The following is a 26,704-nucleotide window of genomic DNA, read 5'->3' as shown; positions in this document are numbered from 1 at the left end:
ACATATTTATACAGACGCATCCAAAGATTGTGTAGGATCAGGTGCAGCCTTTTGGCACCTGAGTCGTAGAAAATCTGCTATGTTTAAAACGAATCAACAAATTTGTATTATGACCATGGAGCTCGTTGCAATCTCAGAAGCTCTTAAATATATAGGTACTATAAGCGGGCGAAATTTTGTTATCTTTTCAGACAGCAAAAGCGCCTTGCAACACTTAGCTCGATGCTCCTCTGGATATAGCAGAGGTATGCCGGTAGCTTACGAAATTTTAAAACAGATATGTGACTTCAGTCATATAAATCTGAGATTGCAATGGGTTCCTGCTCATATAGGCATAAGAGGAAACGAGGAGGCTGATAGACTCGCAAAGTTAGCAATATCAAAAGGCACAGACCTACCTATTTTACCATTCTATACGGAAATATTAAATAATTACAAAATTATATGTTATGATAAATTTAAAGAGTATTTTGACATTAGAAGTAGAGAAAAGGGTATTTGGTATAAAACTATTCAATGCCAGCCTCCTCGTTTTCCTTGGTTTGCTAATATAAGATTAAGTATAAGTTTATAGTACCTACCTGCCTACCTACTACCAATTTTAAACTTCCGATGTATCTACCTAATTATATTGAGGGAACTTTATTTCTATGGAATATCTTGATTGCTGTAGTAAGTAGGTGGGTGTTAATTAATTTCTTTAGATGTTACCTTTTGTCGACGGCACGGTGGTGTACGGTAAAATTCGTAAGAATTTATGATTACACCATAATAGTTTTAAGTCTACTTGTGAATTTTGGTTAATAAATTATTATTATTATTATTAAGTAGAAAATGTATAGTATTAGCTCATAGGTTGCGTTCTGGACATTATCCATCTAATAAGTTCGCATTTCTAATGAAGAAAGCTAGTTCTGCCAACTGCGATATTTGCGGTACGATGGATGATGTCCAGCATGTACTGGTGGAATGTAGCAGATACAATTTGGAGCGACTAGATGTTATGCGGCGGTACAAAATCAACAGATTTGACGTGGGTGCTCTAACGAGCCTTCTCTCTCAACCGACCACAGAAGGTTTCAGGTCTGTTGTTGAGATATTTGTGCATAGGCAGCAATAACAGATTTTATCTGTTACATTTCCCTTATATTAATATAGTTATTAGGTTTTTTTATTTACTAGTTACTTAAGGGATGATGGGGCTGGCATATCCGTGTTGGATAAAAGTCCCAAATAAATAAAGATTAAAAAAAAAAAAAAAAAAAATCCTTCTAATATTGAATTTCCATCAGCAGTGTACTTTACATCAAACCGTAATTTTTCGTATCTCAATAGACAGTTTACTTATGCACAATGATCAGTAGAATAGCAATTGTTAAATTGACTCAAAAAAAACAACTGTAATATCAGGCCTGGTTAGAACTGCTAAGTACATTAGACAACCAATAACTTGCTGATATGGTAGTATGCCTCACAACAGAAGAAAATGTTTCTGTATAGTCGTAATTTACGTCGTTACGCGCAAACTAAACGTGCACGAAACCGAACATTATTATCACAATCATATTTTTTACGAAGCACCCACTTACACTGTACAACCTCTCTCTTTCGTCCGAGACACATTAGTAAGCAGACGTGTGGCACTTTTATTCCGTAAATAGTGAAACCAGTGCATTCAACTTTAAGCCGTCAGTGCTAATGTGTTAAGGTCTATCTTACTTCGTCAATCACAGTAAATTTCCATAAATTAACTGGCTCCTTACCCACACCGGTAGTGTACGCGCAGTCAGCCCCGCACTCCACCTCGGGGAAAAAGGACAACGGCCATTTTTTGACTCGCTCGCACCTGTACGCGGGTCTATAGACTACGACATAAGCTACTGTTGCGAATTACTACGAGTATTACGTATTGCTACATTATCTGCATCTACTAAGTACGAAGTCTATCATTTCAATAACTCCTACAGAAATGAGTAACGTAAACAGATCGCTCTCGGAATCAAACATAAGTGAGGTGGGCTCAGATAACAGTCCCGTGCGCTGTATTACGCGTCGCAACAAAAGGATTAGAGAAGAGGACTTGCCTGCGGAATTTAATAGTTTTAAGGAAGAGCTCAGGCAACTAATGACATCTTTTATATCAACCCAACAAATGCAACTGCAAGAGATTCGGGCTGACTTGAAGGAAATTCAACAGACTAATTACAACATTGACCAGTCAATTAGTTTGTTGATGAGTCACGATGAGGAGTTCCGTAAAAAAATTGAAATGTTGGAAACCCAGGCTAAAATTGACCGAGATAACATAGTGATTCTAGAGAATAAAATAGAGGACCTTCAACGAGTGTCGCGTAAAACCTGTGTTGAGTTGAAGAATGTGCCGAAAAAATCACAAGAATCCAGTGAAGATCTCATTAAAATGGTGCTGTGTCTATCTGAAACGATTAACGTGAAGTTGGAATCTCGTGACATAAAATATATCTTTCGCTTACCATCCAGGAAACAGGAGACCAACTCGAACTCCCCCATTGTTGTGGAACTTGGGTCAACCATATTGAAGAGTGAACTACTCAAACAAGCCAAGTTTTTCAATATTAAAAATAAAATTAAAATACAAGCCAAACATTTGGGACATACAACCAAGGAAGATACTCCCGTATTTTTAGCGGAACATCTCACCCCCCAAGGAGCTCGCCTGTTTTTTCTGGCCCGGGACCTAGTAAAGACTGGAAAATATAAATACTGCTGGACCTCCTATGGCAAGATACTGGTTCGAAAAGATGACACCTCAAAAGTGATTCACATCACAAACGAATCTCAAATTCACAACCTGGTACAAAGTGCATGACTGTGCTACGATTATAACCTATATATAAATAGACACCTACGTTTCTTAGCGATCCTATTCGTCTTATCTATATTATCTCTAATAGTGAGTAAACTTATTAGTAAAACAGGTAAGCCCAGCCACTATGTTATTCTATTATATGAGTTCAAAGTAAACACAACACATTTTTCACCGAGTTTCATTCTATCTAATACTTACATACAACATAATACATTTACACAACAAAACACATACATACAATATAACCTATACCCAACTTCGTTCTGGCATCACTATTTAAGTGATAATATAACTAATATATTATTAAAATTACACCCACAAATTATCTTGCATACCAAATATCTGTATCAAACTAACTTTACCGACTTAAAACAACTAATTACTACCCAATTAAATGTTAATTATAATATTTACAAAACAGACCCATTAACAACAACCCTTACGTACTTTCTTACCACACATAATGTGTGACAGAATACAAGCTATTAATAATATAGACTGTCTGGACATAGCTACATCTATCAATTGTGACTGTGATGATCTGTCTAAGCACCGCCATATAGATAAAACTAATCTCACAATTATTTCGCAAAATATCAGGAGCATTTATTGTAATTTTGATGACTTTTTGACCAACTTATCTACCTTTACATTTGAAGTTGATGTTATTATTCTGTCCGAGTGCCGTTTACATTCAGATAAACCTATCCCAACTTTAAATAGCTACACATCATTTACTACCACACGTCATCAGAACCAAAATGACGGCGTGGTCGTATATGTAAAGGAAACACTAAAACCAAAAGCCTCAGAAATCCAAATAACTCACGCTTCGGCAATGCAAATAGAAATATCAACGCATACTATATTGGGTATCTATCGCTCACCCGCAAATCATAATGCAGATCCCTTTATAGATTCGCTTTCCCGTCATATAACAAGTATTAATACCCAAAGAGATATAATTATTGCAGGTGATATTAATATAAATATTATACCCTTAGATAATGAGAAATCCACCGATAAAAAAACCGTACCTCTTACCTTGATATGTTGTCAGCTTACGGTATTCTTCCGGGTCACACTAAGGCCACAAGAGAAAGAACATGTTTGGATCATTATATGCTAAGAATAAATAAAAAAAATCATTCAGCTTTTATTGCCATATTAAATACTACTATCACAGACCATCTTACAACTTTCCTTTCTATAACTAAATCTAAACAGAAACTAACCCCAATCAAAACTGCGTCAAAAATTGATTTAGAAAATGCTTTAAAACACTTAAAAAATAATAAGAAAATGTCTGAACTACTTTTTTACACTGACCCTAACTTTATTACTGACAGTTTGATCCAAATTCTTAAAGAATCCATAAAAGAATATACAACTATAATAAAAATACCTAAAAGTAAACGTATAATAAAACCCTGGATAACAAAGGGCATCCTCAGATGTATTAAAAATCGCAATAAGCTACAAAAAATATATCGTAATGACCCTGACAACGACATCAAAAAAATACTTTTTTGCGTTATAGAAATTACTGTAACAAACTGATTAAAAAATTAAAAAGATTATATGACAGACACTTACTTACAAAATCTATTAACAATAATAAGTTATTATGGAAAAATATTAAAACACTAACATATACAAATAAACCTACTAGCGTAAATTCAGAACTCACAAACGTAAAACTAACCACACTCGATTCGGCAAATTATATAAACAGTTACTTTGCTAATATTGGCAACGAACTAGCTAAAAATATTAGTACAACATTAAATGAAGGTGATTTAAACCAATTTTTACATCGATTACAAACCCATCCCCAATCACTTGTTTTCTTGGATACAGACCATGACGAAATAAATATAATAATAAATAACTTAAAATTAGACAGTGCCCCTGGTTGGGACAATATTTCCACCCCTTATATCAAACACGTTAAAAATGAAATTATACCTATTCTCACACATTTGGCAAACCTGTGTTTCGCGACAGGTGTATTTCCCAATTCACTAAAAAGATCTATTATAACGCCTATTCATAAAGGTGGTAACAAAGAAAATGTTAGTAATTATAGGCCTATCTCGGTGCTTCCAGTCTTGGCTAAAATTCTAGAAAAGCTAATAAATACGCGTTTGCTAAATTACCTTGACAAGTACAATATTCTATCACCAAATCAATTTGGATTTAGACACGGAATCTCAACAGAAGACGCAGTTACGGCCATTAGTACACTAATAACCGAACAAGTCGATAAAGGCACAAAATGTCTCTCGGTATTCATAGATCTAAAAAAAGCCTTCGACACGGTTTCAAATGAAATTCTTTTACAAAAATTTGAAAAAATAGGCATTACAGATACCCAGTTACTTTTATTCAAAGATTACCTGACTAACAGAAAACAGAAAGTTAAACTTGATAACTGCATAAGTGATGATATTGACGTGTCATGTGGCGTCCCACAAGGAAGTGTCCTGGGCCCTACCTTGTTCCTCATTTACATAAATGATCTCTGCAACATGTCTATTCCTAATGCGAAAATATACTCTTACGCTGATGACACAGCAATCGTCTTCACTGGTAGCAGCTGGCCTGATTTAAAAATGAATGCGGAGAAGGGTACAGCCCAGGTGGCCTTATGGATGAGAAATAATCTACTCACCCTCAATACTGAAAAGACTAACTACATTTGCTTTAGTATTTATAATAGCTCTCAGCCTTGCCAAGACTTCAACATAAAAATACATACTTGTGGGGCATTGGATGGCTTCAATGATGGGTGTGGATGTCCTCAAATTAATAAAGTACAATATGTAAAATATTTAGGGGTGATGTTGGACCAAAGGTTATCATGGTGTCCACAAATTGAACAAATTACATCAAGAATACGTAAATTTAACTGGATATTTAAATCACTAAGATATATAGCCCCAAAAGATACGACAAGTAGTTCGAATAAATCTAGAAACTTACTAAACGAAATCTACACCTCGCTAGTCCAATCAATAATAACCTATTGTATCCCTATCTGGGGTGGAGCACTCAAGACACGTTTCCTAGAAGTAGAGAGAGCACAACGTACTTTACTAAAAATAATGTATTTCAAAAAAAGGACATTCTCAACACATAATTTATACCAAATTAGTAATCTACCATCGGTACGCAAATTGTACATTATACAGACAATTTTAAAAAAACACAAAAATCTAATTTATGAACCATGTATAACGTTAAGGAGAAGAAAGAATAATATAGTCAATGTTCCCCATAGAAAAACTAAATTTGCTAAGGTACAATTTGAATCACGCGCAGCTGTTCTATATAACAAAATAAACAAAGCAACACTAATATACAATAAATCCTTTCATGAGTGTAAATCTATAATTAGTAATTGGGTAAAAAACTTAAGCTACGACGATATTGAAAATTTTATACATAATTAAATATACAGATATAAATACACATGCACAATAATATATAATAAATAATAATAAATATTCTAACGAAGACGCATACTATATTATATTCATGTTCATATACAAATTCACACATAAATACACACACACACACACACACACACACACACACACACACACACACACACACACATGCATACTTATATACATTATATACATACATTTTATATACATACATTTTATGGAATAACACGGTGAACTAATAAATTTGGCTAAGTAAAATTTAAAGTTAGATAATATTGTTTATAACTAAAACTCGTAGTATAACTCAAATAATTGTAAAATTTATTTTCTTAAAACATTGTTTATAACTATAAATCGAAGTCAAACTTAAATGATTATAAAACTAGTTGGTAATATATTACTTATAACTAAAATTATTATAATTAACTACCTACCTAAAATTGTTTTTAATTAAATAAAAAAGTAAAATGTTAATAAAATATATACCTATGTATTATATTTAAGGAAGAGCGGAATCCCCTGGTACAGGCAATTACAAGCTTAAAAGGGGGCTCCGACAACTGTTGTATCAAGTATCTTGAAATGTAATAAACAATTTTTTGATTTGATTTTTTTGATTTGACAACCCTACCATCGTGCGGACTATCACATAATTCCCACGCATCATTTTCTTTGAAACACTGTAGTTCTTCTTGCATGGCCAACATCCACTGATTCTTTTCTGGTCCTTTTAAAGCTTCCTTCAGTGTCAAACCTGCCCCATCATCATAGTTTTCAGCGCTTGCACAAAGATTTGACATACCATATCTCTCTGGTGGTTTCCGTGTTCGTCTGGGTCTGTCCATGAAATCTTCATTTTTACACTGAAGTATACTCTCTGAGTCTTCATAATCACTTGGAACATATGTTTTATCATTGACATCATAATAGGAATAATAATTTTCGCTGTTAGAGCTATCTTCAAGACTAGATGTTGATTCAAAACTTGTTACCTTCTGGCCTTGTTGTTCTGGTTTAACCTCATCCCCCACTGAAGCAACATTCTGGTTTTGAACTTGAATCATACATTCAGAATTGACTTCTGGCTCAATAATGACCACATCTCTACTTGTAAACACAGTCCTTGTTTCTGGATTGTAGACTCTGTATCCCTTTATGTTATCTGGGTATCCTGTAAGAATACATTTCACTGATTTCTTATCCCATTTCTTACGCTTTTGTTTAGCAACATGTACCATGACAGTGCTACCAAATATCCTAATGTCACTGATATCTGGTTTTGTGCCAGTCCATAGTTCATATGGCGTTCTATTATCCAACGCAGCAGCCACAGTTCGATTCTGCAGGTACACTGCCGTATTGATGGCCTCACCCCAAAACTCTTTTTCCATATTCGCATCAAACAGTAGACATCTCGCTTTTTCTACAATTGTGCGATTGAATCTTTCACATAAACCATTTTGTTCTGGGGTGTACGGGTTGCTTTTCTGGTGGATAATACCAGCACTGTTTAGGTAATCTTTAAATTCCTTATTGCAATACTCTAACCCGTTATCGCTTCTTATCACTTTTATTGTTCTTTTTGTTTGATTTTCCACCTGTGCTTTGAATATCTTGAAATACTTCAAAGCCTCATTTTTGTGCCTCAGAAAATAAACAAATGTTATACGACTGTAATCATCGACAAATAACAAGAAATACCTTGCTCCTCCTATCGATGTAGTCTCCATAGGGCCACAAATGTCTGTGTGCACTAATTCTAGCAAATTACTGCTTCTCTGACCACTGCCTCTGAATGGTAAGCGACACTGTTTACCTTCACAACATGTTGTACAAGAAGCCTTGCTTATTTCTACTTTTCCATCAAATGCCATTCCCAAAACAGCGTTTTTCATTTTATTTAAGTATTCCTTGTTGACATGTCCTAATCTACGATGCCATGTTACTCCTGACACAGCTGGTGCAGCCAAATACTCCTGGGATACCAGGTTTACTTTGTATACCCCATTGACCAATAATGCTGTAGCGACTAACTGTTGCTTTTTATTGTAAACACGACAGCCGTTATCTGTGAAAGACACACTGTTTCCTTTTTTAATTAGTTTACTGACTGATAGTACGTTAGTAGTCAGAGATTGTATACAGCATACGTCTTCTATCACGATGTCGTACTCACAATCATCAGTTGAAGTCGTTATTTTAACATTGCCAGAACATATTACTGTCATCTTCTTACTATTAGCAACGACAACTCCTTTATTTTTTTCATATCTGGCATTCATAACCCAACTTTCGTTTGCTGTTAGGTGTACACTTGCCCCAGAATCGATATACCAATCATTTTTGTTAAAATTCGCACTTAAAAATACTGCACTAAATGCGTTTGATTGCATTCTTTCTTTATTTTTATTATTTGCTTTATTATTTTCGTTATTCATGCACTGATTTTTGTAATGGCCGACTTGTTTACACCGGTAGCATTTCACCGCCTTAGTATTTGACTTTGACGGAATACTTCCAACCTCATAATTTTTCTTGGCCGTTAACAAATTATTCTTATTTTGCTTTGCATGATTTGAATGACTGGCGAAAGCACCGTTCATTTCACTCTCGTTGTAATCTACCGACTCCATGTCTAATAATTTTGTCTTGATATTATCTGCTGTAATGGAAATTCCCGAATGTTCGATTGCCATGATCATTGGAGCAAAACGATCAGGCAATCCAGCCAACAACAATGACCCTGTCCATTGATCATTTATTTCAATTCCGTTCCACTTAATTTCTGCGCTGTATCGATAATCTGCGTCACATATGACGTCATCGAACTGCAATTTTCTCGCCGGATTGAAATCAAATTTCTCAAAAGACTTATTCTCCGTGAAAAGCCACTATCATCAAATAATTGCTGTAATTTATTCCACAATTCTTTCGACGATTTAACGGTTTTGACGTGGACATACAACGACGGGTCGATGGTCATAATCAATTTGGCTTTAGTTTTTTCGTCATCCGCGCTTGCTATTTCTTTTCCCGGTTCTGGCTTGATACAATGCTTCATGCCTTCGAGAACTAAGAAATTTTCTGCAGCGAAACCCCACTCCGAATAGTTATCGCGCCCCTTTAGTTTCGGCACATTAATAAGGTAATTGATAGCCATTTTGATGAACAGTTTCTACACTTATACACTGCGATAATTAATACGATGAGTTAGTTCACAGCTAAATCGCACTGAATACAATCTTTTAACATTTGCTTTACTGCAAAATCCTTGTTAAAACTATTCAATACCGCGATTTTTATGAGCGTACGGCCCATAACCTATAATAAAACAACCAAATGCATTGACGAGTGACACTGACTACATTTTATTTTTAAAACAAAAAAACATGTCATGCAATAGTAAAGCCGTCTACTCACTCGCGCGCGAATCACGGCGAGAATCGCGACGCGAAGCGCGGCGCGATTTGGAGCAAGAACTGCCAACAGTCCACACTCGCAGAGGTTCGCGCCGGGCTCACAGTATAGTTTGCGCTCTTGACGCGTATGCACGCCAAGTATTTAATATATTTTAATCTTCCAATTTTTCTCAATCAATCAACATACTTGTGTTGTCGGTATGGATAGTGAAACCACTACAGCAGCTGCGGGGCTACTTTGCGCTTTGGCAATTTATAGTTACGCCTTAAAGAAAAAACGAACAATTCAAAAGAAGCAAAGAAAACGGAGATGGTGGATTACCACCATTCACCGAAACAGAACCAGGTAAGTACCAACTTATTATGCTTTCTCGTAGTTTAGAATATAGACGTAGTACAAGATGGGCGAAATAAATATAATAATAATATATATTCACTTATAACTATATAAAATTACAGTTTTAATAACAGTTATAATGTTATATGCCGCTGTCACATATCTATGGTGTGGGAACTGATACTTGATAACTTTGTATTTTGTTACAGTGCAACTATGGAGAAGCAGTTGAATGAACTACTTGCAGAACCTTCAGAGGAATTCAAAAAGTTTTCCCGGATGTCATTAAATGATTTTGAATATTTGCTTAGTCAAATTTCAACACGAATTTCAAAACAAGACACCCAATTACGAAAAGCTATTCCTGCCCAGATACGTCTTGCTATAACACTGAGATACTTAGCAACAGGAGACGACTATGAAAGCCTTCATTTTTTGTTCAAAGTTTCACCACAAATAATATCAAAATTTATACCAGAAGTTTGCCATGCCCTATGTGAAGTGTTAGAGGATGAAATAAAAGTAAGGACATAAATTTTATAAATTTAATATGCTTATTTGGAACTAAACTTAAAATCTAGAATATAATTTTGTAAAATCAACCAAATGTAATTACAAAATTCAATAGGCAATCAAAACAAAATTCGGTAATTTCAGTAGGTATTTAACTTAAGTCAAAAGCTGTCTGAACTAAATCATTCTTATGATCAAATGTGTTTGCATCTTGGTTCCCTGGTATATGAAGGACAGGATACTCGTTATCTGGCCGGTAGCCGGTTGGATCGGATAAGAAGGTGGGGCTGATAATACTTGTTTATTTTGGTAATAAGTATTTTGATTCGCCTGCCCATAATGAAATGGAGGCTCTGAATGCGTAGATGATGATGTTCCCGGTCTTGGTTCATTAAAATTAGGTGGCGATGGAGTCATCACTAAAGGGTCATCAAATTGGTATCGTAAATACATGCCGTCAATGTCGTGCATCAACTTCAATCTATTCTTTTCAGATAATTTTCGCAACTTATTTGCTAATAGTTTTCCGTATAAATCGCAATCATCGTCTTGCTGGATAGGCTGTAATGGGTTCCTTTTTAGCGAGGATTTGAAGGTGGCAAGAGCGTCTTTAACGACATTTCCTGCGTCAACCAGTTCTGAAGAGATTTTGCGTCGGCGGATTGTCTGGTCGCTGTCTTTTTGGGTGTTAATAGACTGACTTCGATTTTCATTCATTTCTTCAACATTCTCTTCAATAGCTTCGAGATTTACTTCTTTAGGCTCCTGCACCCCACGTTCCTAAAAAAACACATACATTTAGGCACCTACATACTGTTTTTTACATGAAGGTTTTATTGTTATCTTTTTTGCAGATACCATCTTGTCCAGAAGAATGGCTGCGTATTGAAAGAGGATTTGCAAGGAAGTTTCCTCGAGCGATTGGATCTATTGACGGCAAACATATTGTTCTCGACTGTCCATTCAATTCTGGTTCTGTATACTATAATTATAAAAGAACCTACAGTATAGTATTACTGGCATTAGTTGATAGTCAATATAATTTCATTTTTGCTGATATTGGTTGCCAAGGCAGAATAAGTGACGGTGGAGTTTTTACAAATAGTCTTTTATGGAACAAGATGTGCACAAACAGCTTAAATTTACCACCACCGCATCCTTTACCAGGTTTGAATATTGATGTGCCCTACGTTTTTTAGGGGGATGGAGCCTTTGCACTGTCAGAACATTTAATGAAGCCCTATCCTGATCAGCACAACATGGGATCTGCAAAACGTGAATTCAACAAAAGATTATCTTCAGCTCGGGTAGTGGTAGAAAATACAAAAATTGGTATATTGGCGGCCAGATTTAGAGTATTTAGAAAACCAATCCCATTGCAACCACAAAAGGCTAGCCTTATAACATATACTTGTATACTACTACATAACTTCTTGAGACGAAGTTCTACTTCTTCACATATCTATACACCACCCGGATATATTGATATGTTTGATGATGATGGAGTACTTATACAACCTGGATCATGGAGGACAGATCAAGAAAATACATCCGCTTTTCGTAACTTGAGAAGAGTACCTCGGCGATCAGCAAATAACGCCACAGAAATAAGAAACGAATTCACAAAATATTTAAGTAATATTTAAGTACCTAACTAATAAAAAATAAAGTTACCTACTTACCGTATTCATACTTTTTTTACATTTTAGATTATCTCCCAAAAAAGCATCCATTGCTTCGTAAGCGAACCAAATAGGCTGATATATCTCATCGGCACCAGCTCCCGATTGAACGGACTTCTTAACTTTTCCCTTGTAGCTCCTATAGCTTGACATATGAGAATCTTTTTTCTTTTTTAAATCAGCAATTGGTATTTCCATCACCGTACATCCGCATCCAAGCATCGTGGCTTTTCAATTTGTTTTTATAGTCTTTCAAATTAATGTCCCACAATACCGGCTCAGCACGAAGACATTCTATAAACGATAGTTCTAATTCATTGCTCCAGACGATACTCATTTTGCACGCAAAATCGTAGTCTTTATTAAAAAATTAAAACACAACCGTCCGTGTCAATTGCTACTGAGCGACTGAGCTGCCCGCGAATGTAGTCTTGTCGTGTTCGCGTCGCGTATCGCGCCTGCGAGCCCTTTGTCGCGGGACAAAAAACTGACAATTTTCGGGGAACACAGCGCGAACGAGTCGCGAAGCCGCGAAGAATATGTGAATCGGATCTACACTCGTGTTCGCGGGTGCTTCGCGCCTTCGCGCGCGGATCGCGCGCGAGTGAGTAGACGGCTTAATGGCCTAAAAAAGATACGCCATTTGTGCACCATCATACCAAACGCACTTTCTACCATTCGGCGCTCTGCTCAGTCTATAATTAAATATTAACTGGTCTTTATCCAACCTTTCATGATCAGGATATGGTTTTAATAAATGTGTCATCAACGGAAATGCACAGTCACCAATAAAAACATAAGGCTGAGGCAAACCTCTTTCATATAGGGGTTCATCTGCGGGTAATCTCAATCCATTGTTTTTGCAACACATTGTAGAAATTACTATCTGTGAATATTCCGCTGTCACTGTATCTGCCCATTGATCCAACATCGATCATTATAAATCTTCCATGAGCATCAGCAATTGCTAACAGTACAATCGAAAATGTTTTTTTGTAGTTAAAGTACTGTGATAAAACCCTGGAAGTACATGAGTCACATGGAATTTTTGCTTCCATATATGACAAATGCGGAACGAGATACACATGTTACACCACATCCTGATATTTCGACAAGTTTCGAGGAAACATCTAATACAGATGTTAGTAGAGATTCAGCAGATACGATAACAGCTCCAAAAAAAAGGAAGACGGATGAAATAATTCATAATGACGAAGATTTGTTAAATTTTTTAAAAGATATAGATGATAATCGAGCAAAACGAACTGCGCAGAGGGATGAGTTACGTAAAGAAGTACTAACATCAAGTGATCCTTTAAAAGCTTTTTTTGATTCAATGTATCATAGAACAAAGCAGATGCCGGAGTATTATCAAAGAACAATAAAAAGAAAGTTGTTTCAATTGGTAATGGATGCTGAAGACAATATTGCTAATACAAACTATTCATATACCGGTTACTACTCAAACGATTATTCTTACAACTCTCGCCCTTCTACGAGTCAGACAAATTTTTCTTCTGGACACGGTTCTCCTCACCTGAACCCAGCGGTTCTGGTGTGCAGCAAATTGGAATTGGAGAACATACTACTCGTAGCCAAAACGAAGAGATCCAAGATTCAATGTCTGCCGCTGAAATCACTCCAAGCGATGGAGCCTTACCTTAATGTAATGACGAGACGCTCTCTTGTACCAATAGCTTCTCTATAATTTGTATTTTCTTTTTTAATGTCATCTTCTATTAAACTATGCAAATATTCAAACTCGTCTCTTGTCATTCTAAAATATGTGCGAAAGCCATGATTTGTTAATTGATAGAATAGTTTGAATTCACTGCATTCTTTTCTGAAATAATTAATATTTTCCATCCATATTCTTCTTTTTTTCTTCATTTTTTCCTTACGTTTATTCAGAATTGCCGCAGCCACTACACAAATCCTATCATAGAATTCATCATCATCGTCGTCTGAACTAGATAACAATGATAATTCAAATGATTTTTCGATATTCATATTAAATTAAAAAAAAACGTGTACTTTCAGATACGCACTGTAGAGAAATGACCACTGGTTGGCGGTGGTTCGGCGTGAGTTCTAATCGCTTGGCGAGTATCGCTGAGCGAGTGCTATCTTTCATAGCTCTTGTCGCTCAGCGACAAACTAGTGAAGCGAGTGCTCGCCGGCAGTGTGAACAGTCAGCGATCAACTGTTTGTATATGCATCTCTTTTGTTCACACAGAAAGTGTATCTATTGTACGTTTCTTGAGCGAGAAAATAGCCGATAGTTAGTCGTTTTCTCGTCGTTGGTGGGACAACTGCCTTATACTTATAAATATCACAGCCCTTCATAAAACTTATAACTTTAATATCTGTCGTTTTAATAGCTTCTCCAGAAACATTTCTTGTTGTATTTATATTTAAGTCATCTGCTAGTTTCTTCAAATCTATGAAATCGGTATAGTTTAATTCTTTTACTATAAAAGGTTTTCCTGTCTTCTTAGCGTTTCTGATTAAAGAAATGTACTGGTCTGGTACGTAAATAGCACCAGATTTTTTTGCCCTAGTAACGGATTTTTCAATTACTGAGTGAGCCGCATCTCCCTCATTCTGTGTGTGGCCCTTTATTAAAAATTTATGGGTCACGGAATTTATCTGTAACTTGTTAACAGCAAAGTAGTACATACAAAATATGAACCTGAAACAATGTTATTATTTTTAATATATAAACAGTAAAAATAATTACTAACATTACACAATGAGGGAGTTTACTAACTTATTCTTTTGCTGTCCGCAGCAGTTATCTGAATAGAATATGACATCGCTACCTGGGCTTTTCTCAGCTAGATCTCTTAAAAAGTTGTATATGCACGATCCAATTTCTATGGCACCTCGATTACCTATTTCTTCGTGCCAAAAGAAGCATGTTGTTTCTTGATTTTTGACATCTGACATCTGAAATATAAATACATTTTAAATAGACGCACTTGATGAAAAATATATGAATGTAATAATCAAATAATAGATTATCCGTTAAATTATTATTAGTGACTGCAAGAACTTACCGTAAAATTGTAACAATTAAGTTTAGATTTGTAGAAGAAAGCAGACGACTTTCCGATCGGACATGACATTACAGCTTGTAAATCGTATATTATTACAAAAGTATTTCCCTCCGATTTACACTTCCTCATGTCCACGTCTTTTTCTATCCTAGATAAACTCTTTTCTTCGAGGTGTAATTTATAAGAATTTTCCAATTTTGCTTTCTCTTCGATAGATGCGTTTTTATAGGCTTCACAGTCGTCACAGGTATCTTTTTTTGGAATAAAAAATCCTATATTGAATTCTGTGTTGAAAATTCGAGCATAAGCATCGTAACAAGCTTGTGGTTTATTTTCGTCCTCACGCTTTTTCTTGTAATGTCTATGCATTTCTGCTATGGTTAAATCTCCCTCTACGAAGAGCCTTCTAGTATTCGCTCTTAAATAATGGCTCTCTATCTTTGGGATCGAGTTAATATGATCTCTCACAGATTGCTTTATTTCTTCGTCCAATCTGATTTGTTTGCCATGTCTTCCTCTTCCATCTTCTTTCATAATGTTATGGCCTTCATCTTTATACTTGCATTCTATAACTGTACGTAAAATTCGTTCAGTGGCACCCAAAGTATTCATAAATAATGTCTTGCATACTCTAACTTCTCTTTCATCATTGTATAAATAAAAAGTTGTGTTTGGTTTCCTGGGATTATTTTTACGAGATTATTTTATTCTCCGATACGATAACTCTAAAAGTCTCACACAAGATGCCAAATAATCACGCTGCCTTTGTAATTGGCCTAACTGCCAATACGCATCAAATAGCTTAGTTCTCTTTTCTGTCGAAAATTTTGATGAGCAAGACAGCCGGCATTTATCTGAACAAGTCGGACCCATTATTTTAGCTGCTTTAACCATACCAGTTTTTAATGAAGTATATTGCTGACCAGAATTTTTCAGCATTTTGGCAACATTTTTTTTCCATTTGCTTGGATTGCGAGTACGTTTTCTACTACGTTTCATGGTCGATGGTCCGGACTCTTGGTTGATATTTCCAGTGGTAAGCGTTTCATGGTCAGATTCCGATGACGAAGAACTTTCTGAGCTGTTGCTAGAGCTACTACTACTATGCGAGTTAGTTGACGGATTAGGCACATATTGCTCATCATCATCAGTTCCAGAAAAGTCTTGTTCAGATGAGTTTTCACTGTAGGAAACTCTTATGGACTAAAATAAGTTTTAGGAAATTAAAAGTAAACTGCGTAAAAATATTAAAATAGACCCAAAAAATATAATTTTGAATGAAACAATATACCATACCAGAGTTTGATCATTATGGATGCTTGAAGATTCAACAGCATTTATACTAATATTTGAGCTAGACGATGGTTTAGGTACATATTGCTCTTCTTCGGTTCCAGAAAAGGCATGTCCAGATGAGTTTCCATCGTCGGAAACTCTAATAGGCTAGAAAAGGTTTAAAGAAATTAAGTTAACTGCGTAAAAATATTAAAACAAACAAAAAAATTAATTAAATTAATAATTCTGTATTAGAAAATCTTATACCATACCTGAGTTTTATCATCACGGATGTTTGAAGATTCAACAGCATTCGTAATGGAATGTTTTATTAAATCACCATCATGAGATTTTAAAATGGAAGGAGATCTCGGTGCTATCGATAAAGCTTAATGAAAAATGAAAACATTATGTAAATAATTAGGTAGGACTGATAAACTTTTAATTTATAAAATACATAAAAACTTACTTGGCTCTATATCCCTGACTTCACATTCGTCATGGCTTTCTTTGTCTAATAGAACCAACTGCACTAATTTTTTACCTCGTCCTTCCATAATTTTATTTTAGCTAAGAATGAGAATAAAACGTAGGTTACATTTTGTAAGTACTGTACATAAATATTCCTTAATTTATAATTAAAATGGAATAAAATTAAATCTGAACGATTTCTAGGTTATATTTAGTACATTTTCTGGGACAATATTGACATAATTGTACAAAATGATAGTATTACTTGCTGCTTGTAATAGAAAATAGAACCACAAAGTCAGAAGTGTTCACTTGTGACATTCTTGCCCCAAAATTGTATGAAAATATTTGTCATAATTACCTTTGTGACGCTGTTGCTCCTACTCACAAACACTTCCTGCGGGGGGCCGCGCGCAACTGACCAATTAAAACGTTCTCGCACTAGAGTGCACAAAAACCCGCCAAAACCACAACGCCATTTACACCCTCAGTGGGTCATTTTAGGAGTTACATTTATGATATTGCTGCACCGGATGTAGACGCATGTTTGACATAATTTGTGATCAATATCTAATTTTAGCAATTTTAGCAATTATGACGTTATTGCACCCGGTGTGCGATATGTTAATAACTTTACTTAATACGTAAATTTTTTTTGTTGCAGGTACCTGACTACTGGGTCAAGAATGTCTGATTTGCATTTAAGTTATCGATGGGGGCTATACACAATTAAATACATTATTGAAGAAGTATGCTCATTAATATGGGAAATTTTGAAAAACGAATGTCTGCCTGAACCTGATCCAAATTTTTGGAATAAAATAGCACTTGGCTTTGAAAGGGATGCCAATTTTCCCAATTGCGTAGGTGCCCTTGACGGAAAGCATACTAGAATCACGTGCCCAAAAGAAAGTGGATCCGTATTAATCAACCATAAGCAATTTTATTCTATTATTTTACTTGCAATGTGTGATGCCAATTACTGTTTTACCTATGTAAATGTAGGGGCTTGGGGCAGCGAAGTAGACGCTAATGTGTTCAAGAAAAGTTCGTTATTTCATAGACTTGAACGAGATGATCTAAATTTGCCACCTCCAAAATTATTACCAGGCACATCTATCAACCCACAGCCACATGTCATTGTAGCAGACGCAGCTTTTGGAATTTCCAATACTATACTTCGCCCATACGCGCGTACAAATTTGACACACTAAAAAAAAATTTTGAATTACAGGTTAAGTCGTGCACGCCGATACTACGATACGATAATCGAGTTTTGGTATATTGACAAACATAATTGCAATATTCCAAAGGTCTATCAATGTATCAACATCATTTGCACAAATTTTAATCAAAGCGTGCTGCATTTTACACAATTTCATTAGAGTACGCGATGGTTATACGGAAGAAGACGCTATGATTGCAGCTGGATTTACAGATCACAATGCTCGCATTAATGACAGTACACGATCGGGCAATACAATAAGAGATAATTTTGCAAATTACTTTATCTCAAATGAAGGATCTGTACCTTGGCAAAATAGTTATATTTATTAAATACTACAGATGTTTCAATAAACATTACTTACCGATTTGTTTTTTTTCTTCACCTGAAGTTAGTTGTTCAATATAAACACTGCACATTTTTTGGGAAATATGCTTTGCAACTCCAACTGGCCTTTGATAGGTTCCAGTTGCAAAGAAGAATAGTGCAGTGAGGACCTACAAATAAGAGGAAGAACTGTAATGTTGTGCCGTCTTGACGTGTTACAATATATGTCAAAAATTGAATAGTATTGATACATACTTTATGTTCTAAGGAAACGCGTTGGGATGACCTTAAATTTGTCAATCGCCTTAGCTCTAGGCATAAAAACTTAAATAGTTTTTTGGAGTAGCGGTATCTCTCTCTAAACTGCCTCCCCGTAAGGTCGTTGAATGCATTGAACGACGCGCGAGCACTTGCTTCCACACTGGTATTGTAATTGCGGTCATCTTGTGCTTTAGCGGCCGCAAACATCCTCCAAGCAAAGAAATACCGCCCAGCCATACTTAATTATTAATTATTATACAATTATAACACTAAATTGGAATTATAATAAGTTCCTTTTTAATTGTTCTCTTTCTACTTTCAAGTTTCACTATAAAAATCTAAGTGACAACCTTCTCAATCGCGTTAACGTAATGTTGACTCAATTTACTTCTCAAATGTCAAAATTTGTAACTCGTACTCGCTTCATATTTTAATCAACCAATCACGTACGCTAACGTTCTCACTCCCGAATACTACTCGGTGATTTATAGTCGGTACCGAGGACGTAAAAAACTCGCACTCACTTGCCACTCACCAATGACGTTTCCTCTATACTTTTTGCAATTCACGAAGGCGAGTGAGCTTTGCTTGTGGTTGAACGTGTATATGTACATTGCTGTAGCGTGTGTGTCTGACGGAGCGATCAGTTACGACCGAGCCGTCGCAACGGTCACTTGTGCTTGTTGTTTCCACGACGCTCATTGCCACGAAGTACTGTCACCATGTCAAAACGCAAAGTTGTTCATAGCGAGGTAAGGCATTTTTTATTTTGAAACGTTTTTTGATGAATTTTGAAATAGTTAATTTATATTTTGCCAGAAAGAATAGACCGTAGATATCATTTTGTAGGAAAAGGTTTTTTGACATGCAACAATTTTATAAGTGTTTAAACGACGTAAAAGAGACAGCAAATTCACGTTGGACAATATGAACAGAGAAATTATTCGAACTACAGTACAAAATTTTCACATGGAACACAAACAAATACCAACTTTAGCGAAACTTAAGTCAGTTTTGAGAGAAAAAATTGGTTTTGACGGATGTTTGAACACTTTACGCTCTTTGCTCATAGAAATGGGTTACAAATGGAAAAAAAATGATGACAACCGCAAATCATTACAAGAAAGACACGAAATACAATTATGGCGTTTTAATTTTTTGAAAAAAATTAATCAATATCGTTCAGAAGGCCGTCATATTGTATATACAGATGAAACATATGTACTTACTTCTCATGTACGACAAAACACCTGGTGTCTAAATAACAAAGATCCAAGACAAAAAAAGACAAAAGACAAAAGACACTTCTTTTTCAAAGAAGTTGAGTACGGGCAGCCGTTTCATTATAATACATGCAGGCAACAGTAGTGGTTTTATTAAAGATGCTTCTTTAGTATACAAAGCAGCATCCACAGCTGGAGATAATCACTCCAACATGAATTTCGACAATTATGTCAAGTGGCTTCATGAAAAGCTTCTGCCAAATATTCCAGAAAAGTCAGTTGTTGTGATGGATAACGCATCTTATCACAACACCCGAAGCAGTAAAATACCTACATCAAATTCTTGTAAGAGTGATATGAAAAAGTGGCTGACAGAAAACAATATTCCGTTTGATGAAAAATCGCGAAATATAAGAACTGTATGATTTAATTAAAAAAAATAGAGAGCGTTTTATAACGTATAAAATTGACGAGATAATAAAAAGCAAGGGTTGCGAAATATTGCGATTGCCTCCCTATCATCCCGAGCTAAACGCGATTGAAAATATCTGGGGTATTTTAAAAAATCGCATTGCCTCTAAAAACATAGCACAAAACATGACTGAAGTACAAAATTTAATTTTTGACAGCAACACTTGGCTTAATACCTGCAATCATGTAGAAAAAATTGAAAAAGAATACATGAAGTACTTTGATTCTGACTTTGAGTTTGTTATTAATGTAGGTGAATCAAGTGACAGCGGTACAGATGAGTTTGAAAGTAGCAGTGATAGTTTAAACGAAGATGATTTATTATCGACCTAAATTAACCTAGTAATTTTGGGATTTTATTATTTTTATTATTTGCATTAAAAATATTGTACAGTAAATTATAGGTTTTTTTTCTTTTCATTTTTTTTATGCTAACCATACCCGCTTTCGATCTCACGCACACTGTTACACCTTTACAGATACGTGTTTACCACAAGTAAATCCCGCTCGCCTTCGTGAATTGCAAGAACTATACTGGCCTCTAGATGGCGCTCTTTCGACACCATACAAATCATAGTTTTACGCGATCGAATAGATGAAAAAACTCGCACTCAGCACACGGACCCCTGGCAGTATCGCATGGCTACCGCTATTGCCTGACTGCAGTAGACCGCTGATGGGGCTGATGTGGCGGAACCCCGCGTTGTAGGTATTCGGGAGTTTTCGTAGTAGCTCGAGTTCGTTCGGCTGTCGGGATCCGCCAGTGCGTTCGGGACTGCCTGCTGTAACTCGCACACCACGCCGCGTGGTTAAGTTTAAATTGTTGATTTGTTTAGTCATTTAACTTTGTAACCTACCTAAGAACTAATATAAACGATACTTCATGTATGTGGGTTTAATTTATCACCAGGAACCCCCATAAGTTAATACATATCGCGTCATATTCATTACACAAATGCTTGTGCCCTACGAGATTTGACCCCGCGACCCTTGTTTCAGAAGGCAGATTCTAAAACTCCTCGAGTTTTCTTCTTGTTTCAGTTTGTATTCAATAACACGATGGCAGTGTGCCATAGATGCTGGCAAAGAGCTAGCTACAAGGTCGCATCGGAAACGCAGACTATGACGTCCCAGGTCCAGACATTCAAAGAAACGCGGATGATGTCAATGTACGAAATAGTGTTGAGGATCAAAATCAGGTGTTGAACAATGATGGAGCAAATCAAGATCATGAGTTTTACGTTCGAGATTATGTGAGGGCACCAAATTCTTCTCGCAGCTGCTGTTACATACAATGCACAAACGGAAACCTTAGACGAATCCCAATTTCAACGAAAGTGTTTTTGGTATTTTTTTTTGTTTATTAATTTATTTATTTATTTAAGGGACAATCGAGTTACCACCTGATGTGAAAGCTGAATTTATTATACGTTCGCCTAGTAGTTTTAACAGTTACTCTACAATTAAATGAATCAGGAGCAAATTTTCCATAAACATCTCTGCATTCTTGAGAATATATATGCGAGATATAAGTAACCAATAGGATTTTTTGATGTTAGATTTCTCTCCATAGAGGCAATAACCATCTCTAGGAAATTGTGGAACCCAGTTTAATATTAAAGACTTTGTAGCTAGCCCACTTCTAGCATTTAACATGCCAAATTATTTAAAGAAATTAAGAACATGTTCTTAATTTCTTTAAATTGTGGGCAGCAGATATGCTGCTTTATTTGTTATAATAAAGCAGAATATCTTTGTTTGACTGCTGCATCTTTGAGCGGAACAAGACACATCGCCCATTCGCCAGATCTTTCAGAAGTCTTGGCGGTCGGCTCAACACGGATAGTCATTGATAAAACTCTTCCGGTTAGAAAGTTCAATTTTAGTGTAGGATTTCCATACGAATCAAGATCTTGAAGCCCGATGTTTCTACAATTGGCGAGGAGATCCCCGTAGTATAAGATCTTGCGGGTAGTCAAACCAATAATTTGGGTGCTAGCAATAATATCATCATTGTGTAAGGCTATAGCTGAGACTAACCCAATAGTTTTCAGAATAAAGTCGACGGTAGGACGGACGACTTTTTGACCAGGAAGGAAGGAAGTCAATGTTCTTACGCCTGACGCGATATAACTTCCGATAGAAGAAGGTGCTCTTCTCAGTGCAACCTTGATCTTCTTAGAGCGCGCATTTCTCTTAGCAGCACGCATACGACCATTGGACAACACAAATGGACATCAGCACTGAGGTACGAGACCGGTAAGCAAATATGACGAAAGTAACGCAAATTCGTTTCGTGGATGAGACGTCTCCAGGAATGCCTAGAAAATCGTCAGGTTACAACAACAACTCTTAAAAACTAATGAAAAAACATATAAATGTAATATTCTAAACCCACTTAAAGACTGCCACAACTTGCAAATACCAAACTATATTGTCAGTTAGAAGAAGAAAAAACGATTAAGAGAGACATGAGAGTACTTATAAGCTGTAAGATCCATCAGGCTAACATACGCTTGACGAATCTAGCACCGCGAACAAAAACATACATTTAGAATAAATTAAAAAAACAAATACTTAAAATATATATAACATAATATTAAAAATGTTGACAATATATACTATAGAACAAAACTAGCTAAACTAACACAAAAAAGAGTACAGGAAAAAAAATATAAAAAATAATAACTAAGTTTAAACAGTACCACAGTATTGCGATAGGAAGGTCCTTTAGTTTTTTTTTTAAATATAGGAAGACTATCCCCTATTATGTCTACTACACACTTTATTCATGTTGGTATGTAACTATCGCCTGTATATTCCACCAAGTGCGCGAATATGCCATGATCATTTAACAAACATGAACATCGCCGAAATATTACATAACATCAACGTTACGTATTATTCAAAGTCAAAGTCAAAGTCAAAGTCAAAAATATCTTTATTCAAGTAGGCCCACAGGTGGCACTTTTGATGCGTACATAAGAACCACACGGTAGTGAGATGATGGCGATAACCACATTCGTAAACTTAAAACTAAAGCTACGAGGGTTCCAAACGCGTCCTGGTCTAAGAAGAAGCCCACAACAAACTTAGCCGGGTGTTTTTTGTTTTTTGTTATCACCATCTCACAATGTCATTTTAAATTATTAGAACAGCAACCTGGTTAGAGCAATAATTTACACCCAAGCTTTTTTATCGTTTACGTAGTCCTTTATACTATAATAGGACTTTTCTATAAGCTTACGTTTAATACAAACTTTGAACTTTTTAAGAGACATCTCCAAGATGACAATTGGTAGTTTATTGTAGAATTGTATGCAATTTCCTTTAAACGAATTATGAATTTTATGTAACCTAGTATATTGCACTGTAAGTTTATTCTTACTTGTAATGTTTAAATTATTGCAGTCACATTTTTTCTTAAATTTAGAAATGTTTTTATGAACGTACATTAAATTTTCAAATATGTCCTGACTATACAATGTCATTATTTTAAAATCTTTAAATTTATCTCTCAATGACTCTCTCGGACCCATTTTATAGATAGAACGAACAGCCCTCTTCTGCAGCACGAAAATAGTGCTAATATCAGCAGCATTACCCCAAAGTAAAATTCCATATGACATAATGCTGTGAAAGTAACTAAAATATACCAGTCTCGCAGTTTCTACGTCGGTCATATGGCGTATCTTCTTTACCGCATAGGCAGCAGAACTAAGCCTGTTCGATAAATTATTTACATGAGGGCCCCATTGAAGTTTAGAATCTAACGTTATTCCTAGAAAAACTGTCGTATCCTCCAGTTTCAGTTCCTCATTATTAAGTAGTACAGTGGTTTTCACGTGTTTAACATTAGGTAAAGTGAATTTTATACACTTGGTTTTTTTTCCGTTAAGAACCAAATTATTAGCTTCAAACCACTGTACCACTTTAGCGAGAGAGTTGTTTACGTCGTCAAAAGCTAGTTCACGTCGATTTATTTTAAAAGTCAGTGATGTATCATCGGCAAACAGAACTATCCCTTGTTTGTCCTTGGCAAGATAAGGAAGGTCATTAATGTAAATAAGGAACAGAAATGGTCCTAATATAGACCCCTGTGGGACACCTATTTTCATAAATCTGATCCATTAGACCGTTTTCCATTCACGTCGACTTTCTGAATTCTATCGCGTAGATAGTTACTCTAGAGCTACACCCTGAATTCCATAGTGGTGTAGTTTCCTAACTAACGTTTCGTGTTGAACACAATCAAACGCCTTAGATAAGTCACAGAACACACCAAGTGCATCACGTGACTCCTCCTAGGCTTCAAATATGTTTTGTATTAGCTCAACACCTGCGTCGATTGTTGAGCGACCCCGTGTGAAACCAAATTGCTTTATATGAAGTAAATTATACTTATGAAAATGGTAAAGTAATTGATTTAAAATGAGTTTTTCAAAGATTTTACTGAAAGTGGGTAGTACAGATACTGGTCTAAAGTTAGTGGGGTCAGAAGTACTACCCGATTTAAACAATGGAACTATTTTACTAAGTTTCATTAAGTCAGGAAACACACCACAATCTATACAATTATTAAATATTAAGGCTAAATCGGGTGCAACAATATCAATTAATGATTTGACAACGTTTACGGAAATGCCCCACAGATCATTTGTTTTTTTATTAATTAATAATTTAAAGGCTTTAATAACGTCAGAGCCACTAACATGCGTGAATTTAAAAGAATGTTTACACTCAGGCACATTTTCCTTTAGTAGAGAGAGAGCCATATCTGGTGAAGAGTTTAATGATTCTGTTGTGGATTTCAATTCTTCTTTTTTTCGGACTTGATAAACATGTTGGTGAATGCCATTAATAATGCCCCTAATTTGGATTTTGAATCTGGACTTGATGCACAGGAATTACAATTTTGGACTGGCGACGCTCTTTAAAATATCAGGGAGAGAGAGCTCGAAAGTAAATTTAAAATGGCCAGAGAACGTTTAACCCAAGATTTTGTTAAGGGCGCTACATACCTTCAGTTTTAACTGTGCGATTTAACTGTACAGATAAATCGTTAGGTGTGTGGAACGTACAGTTGAACTGTACAGTTGAACTGTACAGTTTAACTGAGATCTAATCAAAATATCAATAGATAAATCTGTACAGATAGAACTGTACAGTGATAACTGAGAGTGTGTAGTCGAAAACTGCAGTTTCGTTAGTTTTGTCGCAGCGAGCGTGAAGTGAACACGTATTTTGTCTTTACTCATCGCTTCTACGAAAAGTCAACGCTCGACCATGGCACAACGCGAATGGCTCGAAGAGTTTATCCAACTATACCAATCGGAGCCTTCATTGTGGAAAATCAAAAGCAAGGAATACCATAATAGAGTAAAAAAAGATTCAGCTTATGAGAAGCTCATTTTAAAACTACGGGAAATAGATCCTAATAGTAATAAAGAGGCTGTTATAAAGAAAATTAATAACCTACGCTGTACATATAACAAGGAGCACAAAAAAGTCATGGCCTCAAAATCTGGATCAGGCGCCGAAGACATATATGAGCCGAAGTTATGGTATTACTCATTATTACGTTCCTTAGACGATCAAAATATACCAAGGCCTAGTCGGTCTAATTTGGAGGATAGAGAAGATGAGGTAGGTAAATAAAATTTAGTTGTAGCTCTATTAATTTAATAATAATCTAATTTATTTTACTAATTTTTATACAAAAGTTATTTCATTAAAGGTTGTAGGCATCGATATTTATTAGAGATCGATGATTATAGGTAGGTATATCAAACAAACCCGATAATTCTAGAATGTTATGTAGACAAGTTTATATACGAGGAAGTTTACAAGTGGATTTACCTACTTTATATATCGTCGGCCTAATTTGTTAACCTGCTAAGTCCATTTTTGAGCAATTTATTGTGAACGAACTATAACTTTATTTAATCAAATAAAATTATTTTGCCAAGGAACCTGACCTTCATTGTTAAAATAGTTCATAAATTCTTCTCTAATTATTTTGGGTGCCCGACTTATGTTTCCCGTATTTCTTCTCTCTATAGGTTCCATAGTCGAAATGTCTGTTGTACATCCTGAGATTATGGTTCCAGTATCAATTTGTTCTCGATCAAAACAATCCGG

The 26,704-nt window shown here is 35.6% G+C and overlaps 2 protein-coding genes and 1 pseudogene across 2 annotated transcripts; 2 read left to right on the top strand and 1 right to left on the bottom strand.

Moving 5' to 3' along the window:
- The first annotated feature begins 9,708 nt into the window (after positions 1-9,708).
- On the top strand, positions 9,709-11,887 carry LOC120635435. The gene is made up of 3 exons (XM_039906461.1): positions 9,709-10,065; positions 10,266-10,578; positions 11,424-11,887. The coding sequence occupies exons 1-3, from the start codon at positions 9,920-9,922 to the stop codon at positions 11,766-11,768; spliced, it is 804 nt and encodes a 267-aa protein (XP_039762395.1). The 5' UTR covers positions 9,709-9,919; the 3' UTR covers positions 11,769-11,887.
- Positions 11,888-15,424: 3,537 nt separating this feature from the next.
- LOC120635434 (osteocalcin 2-like) lies at positions 15,425-17,484 on the bottom strand. Its single transcript, XM_039906460.1, has 5 exons — positions 17,418-17,484; positions 17,055-17,155; positions 16,858-16,973; positions 16,607-16,753; positions 15,425-16,513 (listed from the first exon to the last, which is right to left on the bottom strand). The coding sequence occupies exons 2-5, from the start codon at positions 17,140-17,142 to the stop codon at positions 16,010-16,012; spliced, it is 855 nt and encodes a 284-aa protein (XP_039762394.1). The 5' UTR covers positions 17,143-17,155; positions 17,418-17,484; the 3' UTR covers positions 15,425-16,009.
- A 988-nt stretch (positions 17,485-18,472) lies between these two features.
- Positions 18,473-21,181, top strand: LOC120635021 (annotated as a pseudogene).
- Positions 21,182-26,704: the final 5,523 nt, after the last annotated feature.

The sequence above is a fragment of the Pararge aegeria genome, chromosome 26 (assembly GCF_905163445.1).
Source record: "Pararge aegeria chromosome 26, ilParAegt1.1, whole genome shotgun sequence".
Lineage (NCBI taxonomy): Eukaryota > Metazoa > Arthropoda > Insecta > Lepidoptera > Nymphalidae > Pararge > Pararge aegeria.
This window is presented reverse-complemented; position numbering and strand designations above follow the sequence as displayed.

Bases quoted from the DNA above. Each gene is read 5' to 3' on its own strand.
- LOC120635435 (XM_039906461.1), top strand. From the start codon at position 9,920: ATGGATAGTGAAACCACTACAGCAGCTGCGGGGCTACTTTGCGCTTTG. The intron at 10,066-10,265 runs GTAAGTACCAAC...ATTTTGTTACAG, and splicing joins ATTCACCGAAACAGAACCAG to TGCAACTATGGAGAAGCAGT. The intron at 10,579-11,423 runs GTAAGGACATAA...TCTTTTTTGCAG, and splicing joins TGTTAGAGGATGAAATAAAA to ATACCATCTTGTCCAGAAGA.
- LOC120635434 (XM_039906460.1), bottom strand. From the start codon at position 17,142: ATGGAAGGACGAGGTAAAAAATTAGTGCAGTTGGTTCTATTAGACAAA. The intron at 16,974-17,054 runs GTAAGTTTTTAT...TTTTTCATTAAG, and splicing joins AGTCAGGGATATAGAGCCAA to CTTTATCGATAGCACCGAGA. The intron at 16,754-16,857 runs GTATGGTATAAG...AACCTTTTCTAG, and splicing joins TCCGTGATGATAAAACTCAG to CCTATTAGAGTTTCCGACGA.